Here is a 19,232-nt window from a genome sequence, read left to right on the forward strand (position 1 = left end):
CGCCGCCAGGGAACTGGGGGGATGCCATGTGCGCCCACACGCGTGTGCGTGTGTGCTGCTGGGCATGGACACGCTCATCAGTCAGTGTAGACGGGGCACAGGCGCGGGGCGCTCAGTCTGAGTCCTGGCTCTGCCCCTCACCCCCTCCTGCACCTGGGGAGGCGACAGTGCGGCTGGGTGGCAGGAGGCGGGGGGCTCTGCTCACACCCCCCGCCCAGGCGGGCGCTCCGGCCCTGGGCTGCTGTCTCCCCGTGGTGGTTTCACCACCTGTCCGTTGGCACCTGCTGCCCTGAGGCCTGTTGGGGAGGCCCCGGGCCCTGCTCTTGTTCAGTGACTCACTCACGGTGTGCGTTCTAGTGCTAACGAGGAGGACGGCCAGGCGGGGGCGGGGCGGGTGCCCCACGCAGGCGGCGGGCAGGTGCACAGGCCCAGAGGAGAGGCACGCCCCGGACACTGCCCTGGAGGAGCGGAGAGAGTAACAGGACCCCCCGGGGAGAGGGCTCAGGAGTGAGCGAACTCGGGGCCACCGGAACTCCTAGCGGCAGGCGGGTGGTCACAAAGCTGGCGCTGGGGTCCCCTGGGGCTTGGATGGTGGGCGAGGCTTGGGCAGAGACAGCGGGCACTCACCACGGGGGCTGGGAGCCCCCACTGTGCGCCGGCCTGTCCCCAGGCTTGTATGCGTCCCGCCATTCGATCGTCACTGTGAATTAAACACTATTCGTGTCCATCCCAGGGCCTAGGACACTGAGGAGGCTGTCCCAGCCCACAGGGGTGGTTACAAAAGGTGGAGCTAGGACCTGGCCTAGACAGTGTGGCCCAAGCCCAGGCCAGCCTCTAGGCAGGCTGCCCTTGACTTGGTCCAGGCAAGAGGTGACGCGTTTGACCAGCCCTGAGGGAGGCATGGTGGGCCGAGAGGGGTGGGCCGGATGCGAGAATCTCCAGGCTTTAGGGCAGGGCCCCATGGCAGGCCTGGGGTGTCCACGGCAGCCCTCCTGCACACACAGTGGCCCTGCCCCCCCCGCCCCGCCCCTGCCTCTCCTGCCTCCCCTCCCCCCGCCCTTCCCCTGCATCTCCTGCCTGACCAACACAGATCTGCGCTCCTGCTGGGATTTAATTCATCTTCCGCGGCTCTGTCTCCCTTCATATGCCCTCCTTCCTCTCCTCTCGGCCTCGCCAAATTTGATGTTTAAAAATAATCCTCAAATATGGGAACACAGTGCCCGGCTGACCGGGGCAGAGCGCAGAGATGCCTGCCCGACGCGTGACTGCGGATGCCGTCAGAGCTCAGGAGAGCCCGCTCGTCCAGAATGTTCCCCCGGCTATCTGAGGTTTATTGTGGGCACTTCCCCAGTTTGCAAAGAAATGGGAGCTGGGAGATAAGTCTAATCTCTCTGCGTACAGGTGCTTTCTGGGGGGACTCGCAGTGCTGCGAGGGCGGGTACGTTTGGAGGCTGGGCTGGCCTCCTGTCTGAGTAGCTGAGCGGCTGTGTGACCTTGGGCAAGTCACTTCACCTCTCTGAGCCCAACCCAGAGACTCCCACCCCGACCTTGGTCCAGCAGCCCTAGGGTGGTCAAGGAGACTGAGCAGACGGGACAGACAGCCTGTGGTGGTGGGAACACCTGTGGGTGCAGGACCCGCACACCCGCCAGCAGGGTGACCGCCCCACAGGCCCTGAGACCCTGTTCAGGCCCCTCAGACAGTCCCCAGGGCCCGGGGCCAGCGTTGGCGGGCTGGGGTTCTCACCCCATCTGTGGCGCGTGGGAGCCCACACCCTGTGACCACAATGGCCAGCCGGCCAGGCCCCTCCTGGGCGGATGGGGTAGGGCGTGGGGGCCAAGGCGTGGCTGGTGGGCATCCTGGCCCAGTGCCCCTTAGGGCAGCGGCTCCCTCCCTCACAGGTCCCTTCAACAGTCCGTGGTCAGCGAGTAGATGTCGAGAGAATCAGTGAATGAATGCGTGAATTAACACATTAATGAAAGAAGAGGTGGAATCCGAGAGGCCTCAGTGCAGATGATCTCCTTACAGCTGACGGAATCCAGGCAGTCTTCCCAGAGGAGGTGGCACTGGTGCAGCTTCTGAAGTGGTGCAGGATTTACAGGAACCGGGGGGGGGGGGGCACCCCAGGTGTGAGTGGCAGGGCCTGGGGGTGGGGGCAGCAGGAGACAGGGCTGGCACGGGCAGAGGTGGACTCCTCTTCCCCCTGGCTCTCAGGTTTGAGCCTCCGTTCCAAAACCGGGGCAGCCTCCCCCGACAGGGCCGGAAGGGACCGTGGCCTGCCCTCTGTAGAAGGGGGGCAACAGTGGCGGGGGCGTCCTCTCTGAGGACCCACCTTCCCGGCCCCCCACGGTGCATTGTCCAGGGCGGATCCCCAGGTTCCCCGGTGGAAATCCTTTCCTAAGCACTTTCAAATGCTTTAATCTCCTCCATGCTCCCTGAGGGCCTGAGGGAGGCCAGGAGGACGCGGGCTCTGAGCAATTAAGCAGCTTACAGCCCGCGGGGCAGAGCGGGCTCCGTGCGGGGCGGAGGGGGCAGAGCGGAGAGGAGAGGCCGGAGAGGGGAGGCCTGTGGAGACAGGGGGGCCCTCCCCCGGAGTACTCATCATGGCTAGTATTGCAGCCTTGGGTCTGCCACCCCCTCTTTTATTCTGGCTCACACTTCAGAAGGGCTCCTGGTACCTGTGTCCGCCACACTGCCCCCTGCCCCCTGCCCCCTGCCACTCCCCACTGCCCCCTGCCCCCTGCCCCCTGCCCACTGCCCCCTGCCCCCTGCCACTGCCCACTTCCCCCTGGCCCTGCCCACTGCCCCCTGCCCCCTGCCCCCTGCCCCCTGCCCCCTGCCCCCTGCCCACTGCCCCCTGCCCCCTGCCCCCTGCCCACTGCCCCCTGCCACTGCCCCCTGCCACTGCCCCCTGCCCACTGCCCCCTGCCACTGCCCCCTGCCCACTGCCCCCTGCCCCCTGCCCCCTGCCCACTGCCCCCTGCCCACTGCCCCCTGCCCCCTGCCCCGTGCCCACTGCCCCCTGCCCACTGCCCCCTGCCCCCTGCCCCCTGCCCACTGCCCCCTGCCCCCTGCCCACTGCCCCCTGCCCCCTGCCCCCTGCCCACTGCCCCCTGCCCACTGCCCCCTGCCCCCTGCCCCCTGCCCCCTGCCACTGCCCACTTCCCCCTGGCCCTGCCCACTGCCCCCTGCCCCCTGCCCACTGCTCCCTGCCCCCTGCCCCCTGCCCACTGCCCCCTGCCCACTGCCCCCTGCCCCCTGCCCCCTGCCCACTGCCCCCTGCTCCCTGCCCCCTGCCCACTGCCCACTGCCCCCTGCCCCCTGCCCCCTGCCCACTGCCCCCTGCCCACTGCCCCCTGCCCACTGCCCCCTGCCCCCTGCCCACTGCCCCCTGTCCCCTGCCCACTGCTCCCTGCCCCCTGCCCCCTGCCCCCTGCCCACTGCCCACTGCCCCCTGCCCCCTGCCCCCTGCCCACTGCCCCCTGCCCCCTGCCCCCTGCCCACTGCCCCCTGCCCCCTGCCCCCTGCCCACTGCCCACTGCCCCCTGCCCCCTGCCCCCTGCCCACTGCCCCCTGCCCACTGCCCCCTGCCCACTGCCCCCTGCCACTGCCCCCTGCCCACTGCCCCCTGCCCACTGCCCACTGCCCCCTGCCACTGCCCCCTGCCCACTGCCCCCTGCCCACTGCCCACTGCCCCCTGCCCCCTGCCCCCTGCCCACTGCCCCCTGCCCACTGCCCACTGCCCCCTGCCCACTGCCCACTGCCCCCTGCCCACTGCCCACTGCCCACTGCCCGTACTGCTGGTGAGAAGACCAAGGGCCCGAGGGCAGGCCAGGGCCGATGCTGCGCCTCCCGCGCTTGGCCTTGAGGCTGGGCCGGTCTCCTTGCCCCGAGGTCTCCTGCTCTGGGCTGTCCGGCGGCTCTCTGCTCTGCTGCCAGGATCCGAGCTGCCTGCGCCTGGCTGGCGTCCCTGCGCTCCCTGCCAGGCTGCCAGCTTTTGAGAGTGAGGGCAAGCCAGCTTCTTGGCGGGCCCTGCAGCCCAGGCCGGGCCGGACCTGAGCCGGTGCCCCAGGACAGTCTGGGCAGCCCGAGGGGGCCGCTCCCGGGGCAGCGTGTGGCCCTGCTCAGCCTCCTCCCCCAAAGCTAATCTCACCACGAGGGCACATCTCGGGGGCCACCCAGGGGCTGGAGGGCCTCACCAAGGCGGGACAAGGTGGCACTGACATCAGAACCAGGATGGAGGGGGCAGGGGGCCCACAGGAACCCGCTGAGCAGATGGGGGCAGCCTGGCCAGGGGGCCCATCGGGCCTCCACGCAGGCGGGTGCAGCCGGCTCTGCAGGCGTCCACGCCTCACATCACATCCTGCTCCCAGGTGAGCGGTGAGCACCCTCCGCCCTCCCTGGGGCTGCTGGCCCAGGGCAGGGCTCACACAACAGAAACGTGCGCTCCCACAGCCTGCAGGCCAGAGTCCAAGGTCAAGGCGTCCCAGGGCTGGCTCCTGTGGGAGCTCTCAGGGCGACTGTCCAGGCCTCTCCCTGGCCTCTGGGAGCTTGGGGGTGATCTTGGGGTTTGCTGGCGTGTAGGCTTATCACCCCATCTCCGTCTTCACCTGGTCCGCCCTGTACACGCGTCTTCCTGAGGACCCGGTCATGTTGGGCTGGGCCATTCGCTCTGGTTTGACCTCATCTTAATCACATCCGCCTCAGCCTCATTCCCATAAGGGCCATTCTGAGCGCCTGGCGTTAGGGCTTCCCCATGAACTTGGGGGGACACAATTCATACACCATAACGGGGTGCCATGAGGGCCTCATGTGGCCCAGAGTCCAGCACAGAGGAGGTGCTGTATTCATCCCCTCCTGCCTCTCCACCCCTCCCCTGCCCGCCCCCCCACTGGCTGCACTGGCCTCCCCGCGCCCCCACCTCCGGGCCTCTGCGCTGGCTGCGACCTGGCCGCAGCGCTCCTCCTGAGAGCCACACCGGGTTCCTGAGAGCCACACCGGGTTCCTGAGAGCCACACCGGGTTCCGGCCTCGCTCATGTCTGCTCAGCTGTCACCTCCGCAGCGAGCCCGCCCAGACCACCCTAACAGCCCTGCGTCAGCTCTCTACACACACACACTCACACACACACACACTCACACACACTTACACACACACACATACACACTCACACACACACTCACACACTCACACACACACACTCACACACTCACACACACACTCACACACTCACACACTCACACACACACACACACTCACACACACACTCACACACACACTCACACACACACACACTCACACACACACACTCACACACACACTCACACACACTCACACACACTCACACACAGTCACACTCACACACACTCACACACACACTCACACACACTCACACACACTCACACACACACTCACACACACTCACACACACAGTCACACACTCACACACACACTCACACACACTCACACACACTCACACACATACACACACTCACACACACTCACACACACACACACACTCACACACTCACACTCACACACACTCACACACACAGTCACACACTCACACACACACTCACACACACTCACACACATACACTCACACACTCGCACACACTCACACACACACACTCACACACTCACACTCACACACACACACTCACACACACACACTCACACACACACACTCTCACACACACACACTCACACACACACTCACACACACTCACACACACACTCACACACACACACTCACACACACACTCACACACACACACACACTCACACACACACCCCTGGCTTTATTCCCCTCTTGGCCTTTTTATGGCGATAAAATGCACACAACATGCTATTCTCCACGTTGCCCGTTCAGTGCACAGCTCAGCGGCAGCAAGCACCTTCGCTTTGTTGTGCCGCCTTCACCGCCATCGTCTCTAGAACTTTCTCATCTTCCCCGACGGAAGCTGCTCATTAAGCACCAACCCCATTCCTCCTCCCCGGCCCCTGGCGACCACCTTCGACTCTGCATCCGACTCCTCCGGGGCCTCATGTCCGCGGACTCCCACGCACGTGGCCCCCGGCGACGGGCCGTTCCCTCCGCGTGTCCTCGCGGTTCCTCGTGTGGCACTGACAGCACTGCCTTCCTCTGTGGCGCAGCCCAGTCCGTGGTCCGGTGGCCCCGTTTTGGCTCCTCCGTTCGCCCCTCCACGGGCACTGGGCTGTTTGCCCCTTTGGGCTCCTGTGACTCGTCGTCTGCGAGCACAGGGGACGGGTCTGTTCTCGTCCTCGGGGGTGTCCCCTCGGAGCATTGACGTATGTCTCCCCTTCGGAGCTGTCAGCCAGGTCTGCCGGGCGGGGCCGCCTCTGTTCGGTGCCAGCGCGTCCGCTTAGTCCGCGGCTGTGGCCCTGACGCCGGACGGTGCCCGCCGATGCGCACTGGTGGCCGCGTTCATGGACGTCACGGCTCGAGGCACGGCGGGAGGCCCGGGTCCTGTGCACCCAGAAGGGCAGGCGCTGTCCCCCACCCCCCAGTCCCAGCCCCTCAGCCCCGTGCCCGCCCTGCCCGCGGCCTCCCCGCCCCGCGGTTCTTTCCGCCACCTGAGCCCCCGCCTTTGATTAAGTCTCCTTTTGCTGAAAAGAAAAGGAGGTGACAGCTGACGGGTGGGGGAAGGCCATTCATTCCAGAAAGGAAATTGGATGGCGCGTCTCCATCCCCCACGGCCCGGCCCCGCTGCCCGCGCCGCGTCCCCCGCTGTGGGCCGCGCGGTCTGTCCCCGCCGCCCGCCCGCCGCCCACACCGCCTCTCGCTCTCGCCCCGCAGGCAGCTCCGGACGGCCCCATGCAAGCCAAACGATGACCAGTTGTGGCCAGCGGTCCCTGAACGTGCTCACCGTCCTCTCGCTGCTGGTTTCGGCAGGTAGAGCCCCGGGGTGCTCCGGGGGAGGGGAGACCTGGGGGGCAGGATTCCCTTCTGGGGCTATGGCCAGCCCAGCCAGGGTTCTGGGTGCTGACTGGGGTGCCCACTGGCCCGCCCCCCGCCCCCATGAGGAGCTGCTGCGCCCACACACCTGCCTGGCGCTGGGTGAGACGCTCTCTCAGACACCGGGGTCACCCGGGCTGCCCGCGGCCTGGGAGAGGCCTTATTGGATTCTCTCCCCTCCTCACCCCTGCAGGTCAAAGCCAGGGCATGCCGTAGGCACCCCATTGGGTAGAGGGGACACTGAGGCTTGGAGAGGGCACTGGCTAGCCTGGGACAGCACAGCTAGTGAGGGGCAGGCCCCTGAACCCCGCAGCGTGACCCTGGGGCCCCACCCCGGTGCCCGGCTCCTAGGTTGCAGGTGGGCTCTCCCCCGTTTCCGAGGTGAGAAGGACCCGGCCCTCGGCTCCCAGAGCAGAGTGCTGACCCCACGGCAAGGCTGGTCCACGCTGCCTGACTGAGCCCCGACCTGAGCCAGGCACCCCCCCACCTCCTGTCTCTCTCTCTCTCTCTCCCCGTCTGTTTCTTTCTCTCTCTATGTCTCTCTCCCTGTTTCTCCCTGTTTCTCTCTTCCCCTCTGTCTCTCCCTCTGTCTCTGTCTCGGTTCCCCCCATGCCCCCTGCTCACTCCCCCTGCAGCGTGGCATCCCCTAGGCCAGGGCCCCCAAGCCCAAGCCTGTCAGCTCTCCTGCAGGCCACCCAGCCCTTCCCGGCCCAGCGCCTCTGACTCAGGAGGCCGGCTGAGGGCCCGAGAGCCTGCAGTTCCAAGTCCTTAGAGGATGCAGACTCTGAGACCCGCTCCGAGCCTCGGTTCTCCCGTGCGGTGGGAGCCCACGGGGTTAAAAGAGAAGATGCGTCCTCCTGAGCCCACCCAGGGAACCCCGCACCCCAGAGCGGATGGGGGCTGAGAGGGGGCCTGGAGCTCCCTGATCCTGAGACCGGGGACCCCTCCCGCAGTGGTCCTGCCCGTCTCCGCGGAAGAGGGTGCTGGGCGTGGGGCGGGGCCCAGACCTCACAAGGCTGCCCAGGCCGCTTGCTGGGACCCGGAGCGGGCGCCGGCGCTCTGGCCGTGGTGGTTGGAGAGATGCATTCAGCCCACGGCCCTTCTCAGTACAAATCAGATCCAGCGCCTGCTGCGGAGAGACGGATGAAGCCGGGCCAGCGCGCCAGGGTTTCCCCATTGGTATATCTGTCAGGCCTCCTCCCCGGTTTATCTCCAGGGCGCGGCTGGCAGCGCCATCCTGGGTCGGCAGCGGCGTGGGTGGCTGAGCAGGGGCCCCTCCTAGGCCAGGGCAGCTGGCACTGCGGCGGGGAGGGCACGGGGCACGCTCCTGGGGACCTTCAGGTCAGGGCACTGCTTTTTAGAGACCCAGGTGCGAAGGGGGTGCTCTTTCTCCAAAGGGGGACCGGTTCGTGCCTGCCTGCTACTCACCCCTCAGGCCAGCCTGGGCCTGTCAGCAGACCACACCGCAGCAGGGATGGAGGCGTGGAGAGGGCTGTCAGGGCAGCCTGGGGGGCTTCCCGCTGCACCCCCCCCCCAGCTCAGGCAGCTCCCGGCAGCCTCTGAGCCCCGTTTCGGCATCAGGCCCCCCTGGCGGGGTGGCAGGTGGATTCGATGAGACAGAGCCGGTGAGGTCCAGTTAAGTTTCCTCCTCAGGAGCCTACTGTGTGCACAGCGGCCAGAGAGGGTCCCAGGAAGCTTCAGACGCAGCCCCGCCCATGGGAGCCCCAGTCTGGGGGGCACAGTGCAAGCAGGGCTGTCGGGGAAGGGAGGGGGCCTTCCTGCCAGAGGCGAGGCTGGCACTGGGCCCCCCAGGACAGACCCCCCCAGGCCCGCCCCTGGTGCTCGCTCTTGTGGCCGGGTTCATGGAAGTCAGGGTTCGAGGCCTTGGTGGAGACCCCACCGAGCCTGGCGACGCTGTTTTCCAGTCTTGTCCGCGCATTTCCGGGTCTGCGAGCCGTACACGGACCACAAAGGCCATTACCACTTCGGCTTCCACTGCCCCCGGCTCTCGGACAACAAAACCTTCGTCCTGTGCTGTCACCACAACAACACGGTCTTCAAATACTGCTGCAACGAGACGGAGTTCCAGGCGGTGATGCAGGCGAACCTCACGGCCAGCTCCGAGGGCTACGCACACAAGTAAGTGCCACGGCGGCCACACACACCCAGCTCGGGGCCCGTCACGGCAGGGTGCGGGCCACACGCCCCCTCCCCTGGGGTGGCTGTGGGGTCACCCCACCAGGGTGGGTGGGCCGGGAAGGAATCTGGGAGAGTTCAGGAGACCCAGTTCTACCCTCTGAGCTTTAGCCTTTCCATCTGAGAAATGGGCACACAATGCCTACCTGTCAGGTCTGCTACACAATTAAGTGAAGGCAAGTATGTGGAAGGCTTGTAGGCCAAAAGCACTTGGGCCTGGAATCCACAGACCCAAGTTCCTTCCTTCATTATTTATTCAACAAATATTGATCGGTCTCTTGACCCAGAGATTAAGCCGACAGCCTCTTTCCTTAAGGTGATCGCAGCACACCAGACCCGGGCCCCGCTGGAGGGACCATGATGAGTGTAGAGAAAGGCGTTCCCAGCAGAGCGGCCGTGGGGATATGACAGGCATAGCGTGTCTTTCTCTCATTGTGAGTGACACTGAGCATTCTTTCACATGTTTGAGAGCCACCTGTATTTCTTTCTTTTACTGGGAGCTAGCTGTTGATGTCCTTCCTCATTTCCTTATTGAATTTTTGGCCATCCCCGGCCTGGGTCCCGCGCCTGCAGGGGCCGGAGGAGGCAGAGGGGGGCGGCCCATCTCACTGCCGAGGCCGAGGCGGGGCCAGGCGGGAACCGAGCCGGGAAGATCCGAGTCTGGACGGGCTTCCCACCATCTCCCCCAGGCCCAGAGACGTGCAGGGGTTCTCCCAGGCCACACAGCAGAGCCGGGCCAGCGAGGAGCCAGAGCCAGGCCTCCCGGCTCCCGAAAGGGTCCAGAGGGACTGCTGTGGGGACCCAGGGCACGGAGGGCCCGTCTGGCGAGAGCTGGGGCGGGTCCCTCCCTGCGGGGTGTGGGGCCGCGAGGCCTCCTCTCTGTCACTCGCCAGCGCACACCCGCCCGGACGGAGGCCGCCGCAGGGGCAGGCCGGGCAGCGTTGGAGCGGCGGGTGCACGGTTCCTTTAAACAGCGCGGCCCTGGCCAGCTCTGCCCCAAGCACGGCAGCCGAGCTGCAGCGGCAAGCCGGAATCGGCTCTCCGGGCACAGGGGCCTGGCCTGGCGGGGGACGGGCTCGAGGCCGGAGGAGGGCCCCCCCCGCCCCATGTAGGGGGAGCAGCGTGTCTGGTCCCAAAGAGATGGTCGGAGCCAGGCAGGGGGAAGGAGGTGGGGACGCGAGAAGGCTGCCGGCAGGAGGCACAGCCCGTGCAAAGGCCGTGGTGGGCGAGCAGGGCCAACAGCGTGAAGCCCTCCACCAGCCCTGGCCCGTGGGCTCAGCGGTTGAGTGTCACCCACGCACCGAGGGGTGAGTGGTCAGGGCACATCCCGGGTTCCGGGCTCCATCCCCAGTGGGGGGCTTGCGGGAGGCAGTCAATGTTTCTCTCTCATTGACGTTCTCTCTCCCCCGATCCCTTCCTCTCTCTCTCAAATCAATAAAAACACAAACCCAAACAACAAAAACCTCTGAGGAGGTAAACTTCCTTTCTGCAATAAGAGCAGCTCTGTGCCTCTTTCCCTCATCCAACCAACCAACCAACCCACCAACACCCTCCGTCATTTCCAAACCAACCAACCAACCAACACCCTCCGTCATTTCCAAATCAACCAACCAACACCCTCCGTCATTTCCAAACCAACCCACCAACACCCTCCGTCATCTCCGCTTCTGGAGGCGGAGCAGCGGCGGGGGTGGGGGTGGGGGGCGGTAATGTTGGTGAATAAATAAGAAAAATGATGGAGGGACCTGAGACCCGGGCAGAGCACAGTCTGGAGTTGCCTGGTGACAGGGACCGAGTGAGGAGGGCATGGAGGGGGGTCTGAAAGGCAGGTGCCAGGGCAGCCAGGATCAGTGACTGCTGTGTGGGGCATGGGGCGTAGAGGGGGTGTGGGGGGGCGGGGTGTGAGACGTGGAGCATGGGGAGGGCGGCCGAGCTGATGCCCTGTGTCCTGGGCTCCTGACAAGCAGGGAGACCTGGAGCAGGCTGGAATGGGGCTGGCCCAGGGTGGGTGCCCGGCTCGTTCCACGGCACGTGGGGGTGTGCGGTGGCCCGGTGTGGGTGCTGAGGGGCAGGGGGCGCAGCTCTGGAACTTGGGTCAGTTTGTCCTAAGACAGTGGTCGGCAAACTCATTAGTCCACAGAGCCAAATATCAACAGTACAACGATTGAAATTTCTTTGGAGAGCCAAATTTTTTGAACTTCAACTCCTTCTAACGCCACTTCTTCAACATAGACTCGCCCAGGCCGTGGTATTTTGTGGAAGAGCCACACTCAAGGGGCCAAAGAGCCGCATGTGGCTCGCGAGCCACAGTTTGCCGACCACGGTCCTAAGACAACAGATTTTCTGCACTTGCCCTGGGCCCGTAAGATGGCATCCCAGGTGGCGGGGACAGCATGAGCAAAGGCCCTGGGGTGGGCAAGCAGGGGGCACCCACAGAGACCGCTGGCAGGTCTGTGAGTAGCACCCATGTGGGGGGCATGAGGGTGAAGTCAGGGTCCACCCCATCCTGGGAGCCCCAAATGCCAACTGAGAATTCCTTCCTAAAGGGAAATGGGATGACTTCCCAGGTTCCCACGGTCTGGTGGAAGGCTTAACAGTGCCCCTGCCCGCCACGAAGGACTTGGGGTGAGGGTGGGGGGCTGCTCCGGCTGGGACAGGGCCTGGGGCAGAGGACCAGCCTGTGGGAGGAGGCAGACAGGGCCGGTGGGGGAGAGGAGGAGGAGGGTGGGCATGAGGAGAGGGAGCCGGGACTCCTCACCGCCCCTCCTCTCTGGGACCCCGAAATAGCCCGTGCCATGTTCTCTAAACAGCCCGCCGATTTCCCGGGCCGGCGATGGCTGTGCTGCCCTCTCAGCCTCTCTCCGTCTTTCCCCAGCAATTACACCGCCCTGCTGGGCGTCTGGATCTACGGCTTCTTCGTGCTGATGCTGCTGGTCCTGGACCTGCTGTATTACTCGGCGATGAACTACGACATCTGCAAGGTGTACCTGACGCGGTGGGGCGTCCACGGGCGGTGGATGAAACAGGACCCGCGGCGGTGGGGGAACCCTGCCCAGGGCCCCCGGCCAGGGCAGCCGGCCCCGCAGCCCGCGCCGCCCCCAGGGCCCCTGCCGCAAGCCCCCCAGGCCGTGCACATGCTGCAGGGAGCCCCCCACAGCCCCCCGCTGGTGACCTTCCAGAGTTCGTCTGCCTGGTGAGTGCTCGCGATGGGGGCCCAGGCCGCCCCGGGCCACTCGTCTTTGACCCGCGAGCGCGGGAAAAACCAGGTCATGGCTGCCGCTGTGTTTGCCTCGTCAACTACCCGGTTATTTGCCAAGAAAGACCTGGGGTTGTCCGTGTGCCTGGGCGGGAGAGTCGACCGGAGCGGTGGGCGCGGAGTGTAGACGCACAGGCTGCGGGTTTATTGCACTGAGCGCTGGGGTGAGAGCATTGCCGCTGAGCGTTAAATGGCGTGGTGAGTTTCCTGGCGGCCGAGGCAAAAGGGGGAATTGGATGGCTTTCCAACTTCTCACCATCTGGTCGGAGGGAGCAGGTCAGTCTGCGACAGGCCGGGCGAGCTTTCTCGGGATGAAGTTGGACAGTGAGCCTATCGGGGTCCCGGGGGTTCCGTGGTGCGTACGCTGAGTCACAGAAAGGCATCAGGGCGTGCAGGCAGCTGCGCAGTGACGCCGCAGGAGGGAAGGGAGCCAGCAAGGAGGGGGTCCCAGGGATCAGCCTTGTGGGGGGCTGCCCCTGCAGAACCTATTCGTCCCACCGAGGCGTGTGTTCCCATCCATCGCCTCTGCTGCGACTCTCGTGTCTGAGCAGCCCCGGTGGGTGGAGGTGGGGAGTGAGCCCGCCGGGGGTCCTGGGCAGTGCAGAGCTGGGAGGAGGGGGAGTCTGTGCCCTTTGGAGCAGAGAGCCACCGTGCAGCTGGCAGGAGCCACCCCTGGCAGGAGCCCGGCTGAGTGCAGGTGCCCCAGTTCAGGGGTGGGGTGAGGGGGCCGACGCTCTGGGGGCTGAGCTGCAGCCGGGGGCACAGTTTCCCGGACATCACCATGCTGAGCCCCGGTTGCAAGACTGAGGTGCAGCCCTGGCCGGCGTGGCTCGGGGGGTGGGGTGTCGTCCCAGGCCCTGGAGGTTGCTGGTCTGATTCCCGGGTAGGGCACATCCTGGGGTGAGGGCTTGGTCCCCTGGGAGCATGCAGGAGGCAACCGATGGGTGTTTCTCTCTGCTCTCTTTCTAAAAATCAATAACAACGTGGAAAACATTGAGGTGCAAAAACGTACACCACAGTGGTCACTGCCAAGTCTTTAGCTTTTCCAAGCAAAAACCGCCCCGGGTTCAAGTCCCAGCTCTGCCGTTTACCAGCCCGAAACTTCAGGCAGGTCACGTCCCCCCCTGACCTCCCAATCCCTTTGCCCTGGGCTTGTCCTCAGGGTTGAGCACCCGGCACACAGTAGGTGCTCAGTTCACCGTGGCTGCGTCCTCACAGGAGATGCCGCCAAGCCAGCAGTGACCGTTTAAGTAGCTAATGGGTAGCGACCTTTTCAATAAGGAGTGAGTTAAATAATTAATAAGGTGCCGTTAAGTCAGCTTGTGCTTATTGATCCAATAATGGCCCCATCGATCACGCAGGAGACAAAGACCCGGCCTTGCTCAGCCAAGTCTGACAAATGTCCGTGAGCAGGGCCCCTGGGCACGCGGAGAGGGTGGGCGGGGAAGACGCACAGCCCCCCCAAAGTACAGACAGTGAGAGTCTGCTGGCCCGGCCCGTGTGGGGGTTCTGAAACGCGGGCCTGGGGCGGCAGACACGCGGGGCTGTTGGCCACCGAGAGCGTGTCCCAGGCTGACAGTCCGGCCAGGCCAGGCCAAGGCGTGTGTGTGAGGCCAGGACACTCCGCAGGCACGGCGACAGGCTTCGGCCCCCTGGGTCCCTTCCGGAGCCGCCCGCGACGGCCCTGCGCCCCGGGTCCCCCTCTCACTTCCCGCCTCAGCCTGGCGGCCCCCCCCCCCCCCCCCCCCGTCCCCGTCCTGTCCTGCTCTGCGGTATGTGGGTGAGCCTGGCTTCTCCGGCTCCTAGAGGCCTCCCACCCCCCACCCCACCCCTGGCCCCCATTTCCCTGCACACTGGGAGCAGGGCCCGAGAAAAGACCACGTGACTCTTGAAAAGTCACGTGACCCTTGCAGATGTCATGTGGCCCAAGGAAGAACCAGGCCTCTGCCCTGCCATACCCCCCCCACCCCCACCTTGTGGAGAACACCCTCTAGCTCTTTGCAGGACTCACCCGTGCCTCCACAGGCGCCTGAGTTCCCCCAGACCCTCTTCCTGTGGAATGTGGCGTCCCTTTCTCCCCAGCAGTGCGCCAGCCTGGGGTCTGCCTTCTGCCGGGGACACCCACCAACGGCGAGGAAGTCCGGGGAGTTAGCAGACGTGCCCCCCAGAGAACCCCCAGGGTCAAAGCCTTCTCTCCTTTCCGTTCTGTCCCTGCCCCAAGGGCCACCCTACACCTGACAAGGCCCTGTCCTTCGGGGCTGGGTGCCCAGGACACACCGCCCCCGGGTCCAAAAGGAAGGACCAGGTGTCCTGGCCGGGTTTCTCCGTGTGAGAGCGTCGGCCGTGGACCGGAGGGTTTGCAGCTCCATTCTGGTCAAGGGCACGCTCCTCCGGTGCAGGCTCGATCCCCTGCCCGGTCAGGCCACATGCGGGAGGCAAACCAATCGGTATGTCTCTGTCACCCCGATGTTTCTCTCTCTCTTTCTCTCTCTCCCGATGTTTCTCTCCCCGCAACTCGCCCCCCGCCTCCCACACTCTCTAGAAATCAATGGGGAAAATATCCTCGGGGGAGGATTAACCACAAAAAGGCAGGACCGGTGACTTTCAGGGTGACCCCGGTCTGTGCTGGTGGCTGTGCCCACTCGGACCACGGAGTGAACTAGACACAGCGCAGAGGGACCCCGGGCATCAGAGTTCGCATCCTCCAGCGTCCTCTGACCCAGGAGGTCCTGCAGCATCTCACGCCCTCCCCGCTGCAGAGGTTCAGGGTTCGCAGGAGGGGCCCCAGATGCGCCGAGAGATTCTGGGAGCGGCCCGGCGCCCTGCGCCCTCGCTCAGAGGTCCTGATCGCTGGTCTTAATTATTCTCTCCCTGTCTCAGCCACCTCCTCCCTCAGCTGTCCACCAAGGAACAGTCACGTTCCTTCTTCTTATGCCCAGTTGTTCAGCACAAAAGCGCCCCGGCTGGCTGAGAATGCGGAGGGGGCGCAGGCGGCCTCAGCGCCCAGCGCAGCCCCCGTCCCGCAGCTCCGCCGCGGGCTCCTTCCTTCACTTATAGCTGTTCCATCCGCTCATAAATCGTGTGTCTGGGCTTTTAATTCCACATCACGGCCTGGCGAGCTTCCGCCTGACCGAGACGTGTCTGTGACCGCTGCTTTGCTGGCTGGCTGCTGTCCCGGGGAGATGATGGACGGGCCGTCGCTCGGAGACCCAGGGCCTCGCTCAGGCCACCCGGAGGCTCCTGGTCCCCCTCCCGCCTCGCAGAGCATGGCCGGGCCAGGACAGGAGGGTTCTGGATATCCGCCTTGAACCCCCATCCCTGCCCAGGCCAGGGCCGCCCAGTGGCCCGCCCTCGTTCTCCCAGAAGCTGAGCACCTGCCTTTGAACCACCCCGCCCGCCTCGTTGCTCTATTTTCCCACCGGCAGGAAGCAGAGGGGCAGGGGCACAGGCCTTAGAGGCTGGTGGGCCCGGGTTCAAACCCGCTCCCCTGGGTTCCAGCTGGAGGGCCTCCAGCCAGCAGGCGGCTGAGCCGACCCCTCACCCGGGGCCGGAGGTGGACTCAGCCTCGCGAGGTGCTGTCTGGTCAGAGGAGAGGAGACGTGGGGAGACCTCGCGCGTAGAAACGGCTCCACAGACGTCCCTCGTCTCCCCGCGTCCCGGGGGTGGCAGTCAGCTGTGCCCTCTGGGCCGCGTACCATCTGGCCAGGGGACACGGCGCCTAACAGGGTTTCCATGGGTGAGTAGGAGTTTTCCGGAGGTGGAGATCGGGCAGCCTAGGCCGGGAGCAGCTCAGGCTCCCTCCTCCAACCCCCCAGGTGCCTGCCCGGGTATCCGACCAAGGTTCATGCCGGAGCAATGCCCCCCCCCCCCCGCCTGCTCCCCTCCCCTCGTTCCCTCACGGTGTGCACCGCCTGCGGTTGTGTGCGCTTCGTGTCTGCTGTGTTCTCCGCTGGGAGGCACCCAGAGCGTGGGCTGGTCTGTCTGCTCCTCAGCACCCCCCCCCCCCCAGCACCGGGAGTAGGCGCTCAGTGAACGCGTGTGGAGGGACTGTGTCCTCGTCTGCCAGTGCCTGGGGCGTGTCAGCTTTAGGTTAGCTGCCCCCCCCCCCCCCGGGGAGTATTTACACAGCTGCCGGTTTTTCACGAAGACAAACAATTTGCAGGGACGCTAAGGGCGGCCACCAGCACCTGTCCGCGGGGATGGGTGTCCTCGGTGGATTGCTGCCTTGGCTAGGTCCCCGGTGGGGGGTTACTGAGTCACGGGCCGGGCAGCTCTGGGGTTCTTCATGTCAGTGCCGCAGGGCCGTCCCAGCGGCGGCTCGGACGGACGCTCACCTCGCAGCCTGCCTCCAGCCCCGCCCTGGCCGGGGTCCTCTGATGGTGGCACGCCTTTCCTTTCATCTGGTAATCACGACGGTCTCCTCTCCCGGGCGCCCGTTCATCTCACCGTGCCCCTCAGACAGGCGGGAATCGAGTCATTTCCGCAAAGCCACGTTACTTCCCACACTCTGGTCCCCGCGTTCCTCTCGGCTGCGCACCTCTCTCCCCCGCTGTTTCCTTAATGCATTTTTAATGGACTTTCAATCACGTCTCTTTCCCGGAGAACCCCGACTTGCTTTACGCCACCGTTTCTTAGGTTTAAGAGTTACTCAGCGTTGCCTAATGCCCGTGAAAACAGAGCCAGGAGCATATGCAAGGTGTGCAGGGGGGGTGGGGGGTCCTTGCCCCGGCCCCCAGGAGCTGCTGGCTAGATTTGCAGGAATTTGGGGAGCCCGTTGTTAAACACAGCCACCGACAAAAATGAGATGATGCAAACGTACAATTAAATAAACTATATTAACACACAAGTAATAGAAACTCTCCCCTGCCTGCCTGTTTGGCCACATTTGCTACCGCCTCTGCTCCTGAGTGTTGACAAGTTGCATCCAGACAGTGAAAACCTGGGTCGGTGGCTCCCCCACACCTCCTCCCAGCCCTGAGTCCACTGCCATCCCGGTGGCAGTATTGACACCAGGGAAATGGGCAGCAGCTGCTACATCCCGGTGGCAGTATTGACACCAGGGAAATGGGCAACAGCTGCTACATCCCGATGGCAGTATTTACACCAGGGAAATGGGCAGCAGCTGCTACATCCCGGTGGCAGTATTTACACCAGGGAAATGGGCAGCAGCTGCTACATCCCGGTGGCAGTATTTACACCAGGGAAATGGGCAGCAGCTGCTACATCCCAGTGGCAGTATTTACACCAGGGAAATGGGCAGCAGCTGCTACATCCCAGTGGCAGTATTTACACCAGGGAAATGGGCAGCAGCTGCTACATCCCGGTGGCAGTATTTACACCAGGGAAATGGGCAGCAGCTGCTACATCCCGGTGGCAGTATTGACACCAGGGAAATGGGCAGCAGCTGCTACATCCCGGTGGCAGTATTGACACCAGGGAAATGGGCAGCAGCTGCTACATCCCGGTGGCAGTATTGACACCAGGGAAATGGGCAGCAGCTGCTACATCCCGGTGGCAGTATTGACACCAGGGAAATGGGCAGCAGCTGCTACATCCCGGTGGCAGTATTGACACCAGGGAAATGGGCAGCAGCTGCTACATCCCGGTGGCAGTATTGACACCATGGAAATGGGCAGCAGCTGTTACATCCCGGTGGCAGTATTGACACCAGGGAAATGGGCAGCAGCTGCTACATCCCGGTGGCAGTATTTACACCAGGGAAATGGGCAGCAGCTGCTACATCCCGGTGGCAGTATTTACACCAGGGAAATGGGCAGCAGCTGCTACAAATTAGGGCTTGTCTCCCGTTGGACAGCTGGTCGTCAAATGTTTGCCGCCACCTCACTGTCCATTCCGGCGCCAGCACTCACATATCCAGCCCCTTGAGTGGCCCGCCCGCCCTGGGGCTTGCGCACCCCGCCGTGGAGAAGCGCCCGTGCTTTATGCCCCTGTGAGAGCAGGAGCCAGTGTTCCTGGGGACACCCATAGGCGGGCAGGGGCCGCGGTAGCCGGGGCAGTGGGCAGCGGGCAGCGGTAGCCGGGCAGTGGGCAGGGTGGCTCTGGAAGAGAAGGTCGTCCACCCTGTGCAGCTCCTGGTCCTTCCGAGCAGAGAGAGCAGCGGAGACAGAAGAGTGGTCAGACCTCCTGCCGCAGCCCTGCCCTGGGCCCCGGGACACGTCTCGGCGTCGGCCCCTTTGCAGACCTCCAGCTCCATCTTGCTTCTCCTCCTCAGAGCCTGTCCGTGGTGAGGAGGCAGCCGGCAGGCTGCGGATGCGCTCTCTTCACCGAGCTCTTAGCGAGGATCAGCACAGCGTGTGGGAAACGCTGGGAATAAAAGAGAAAAAATCAATGCATCCGCCACGGGCGAGTGACTATACCTTAGAGAAGGTGTTGGCAAAGTCGCCTCGAAGATGCACTTCCAGGATCAGCTAGACGGAGCGTGGCCGTCCACAGCCCCTTCCCGCCCAGGTGCCACTGTATCTGGGCTCAGGGGGCGGGGGGGTGGGGAGATCAAGAGGATGGAGTGTGCCTGTTAGGAGCCTGGCACCGAGTAGGGGCTCAGCCACGTGGCACCCCTCTTCCAGGGACACGCCGCCATCCTGCTCTCGCACCTGCCCACGCAGCCCGGGGAGACCCCACTGCCCCCCCACCCGGCGCACTGGTGTGGGACTTCATTGGGGTTTCCTGACCTGGGCCCGCAGCCCGGGCTCTGAGCGCAGACGCCAGCTCGCCCAGCGCTGAGCTGTTTCCAGCAGCCGCGGGTCTGGCTCTCGAACTCCTGAGGAAAGGCTGCTCCCGCTTCCG

At 64.8% G+C, this 19,232-nt stretch overlaps 1 protein-coding gene across 2 annotated transcripts in view; it reads left to right on the forward strand.

The window, feature by feature from the left end:
• SHISAL1 (shisa like 1) overlaps positions 1-19,232 on the forward strand; it is a gene marked incomplete at its 3' end in the record, with an annotated part of 49,145 nt that overhangs the window by 15,538 nt on the left and 14,375 nt on the right. The window contains exons 2-4 of one of the 2 annotated variants that reach the window (XM_079775071.1): positions 6,818-6,913; positions 8,902-9,115; positions 12,048-12,369. In XM_079775071.1, the coding sequence (XP_079631197.1) occupies positions 6,850-6,913; positions 8,902-9,115; positions 12,048-12,369 (600 nt within the window). In that variant the 5' untranslated portion in view covers positions 6,818-6,849. Of the gene's footprint in view, positions 1-6,817; positions 6,914-8,901; positions 9,116-12,047; positions 12,370-19,232 lie in introns of those variants that run through there. The other variant, XM_079775072.1, reaches the window with a different exon arrangement.

The sequence above is a fragment of the Cnephaeus nilssonii genome (genome assembly GCF_951640355.1).
Source record: "Cnephaeus nilssonii genome assembly, chromosome: 6".
Classification (NCBI taxonomy): domain Eukaryota; kingdom Metazoa; phylum Chordata; class Mammalia; order Chiroptera; family Vespertilionidae; genus Cnephaeus; species Cnephaeus nilssonii.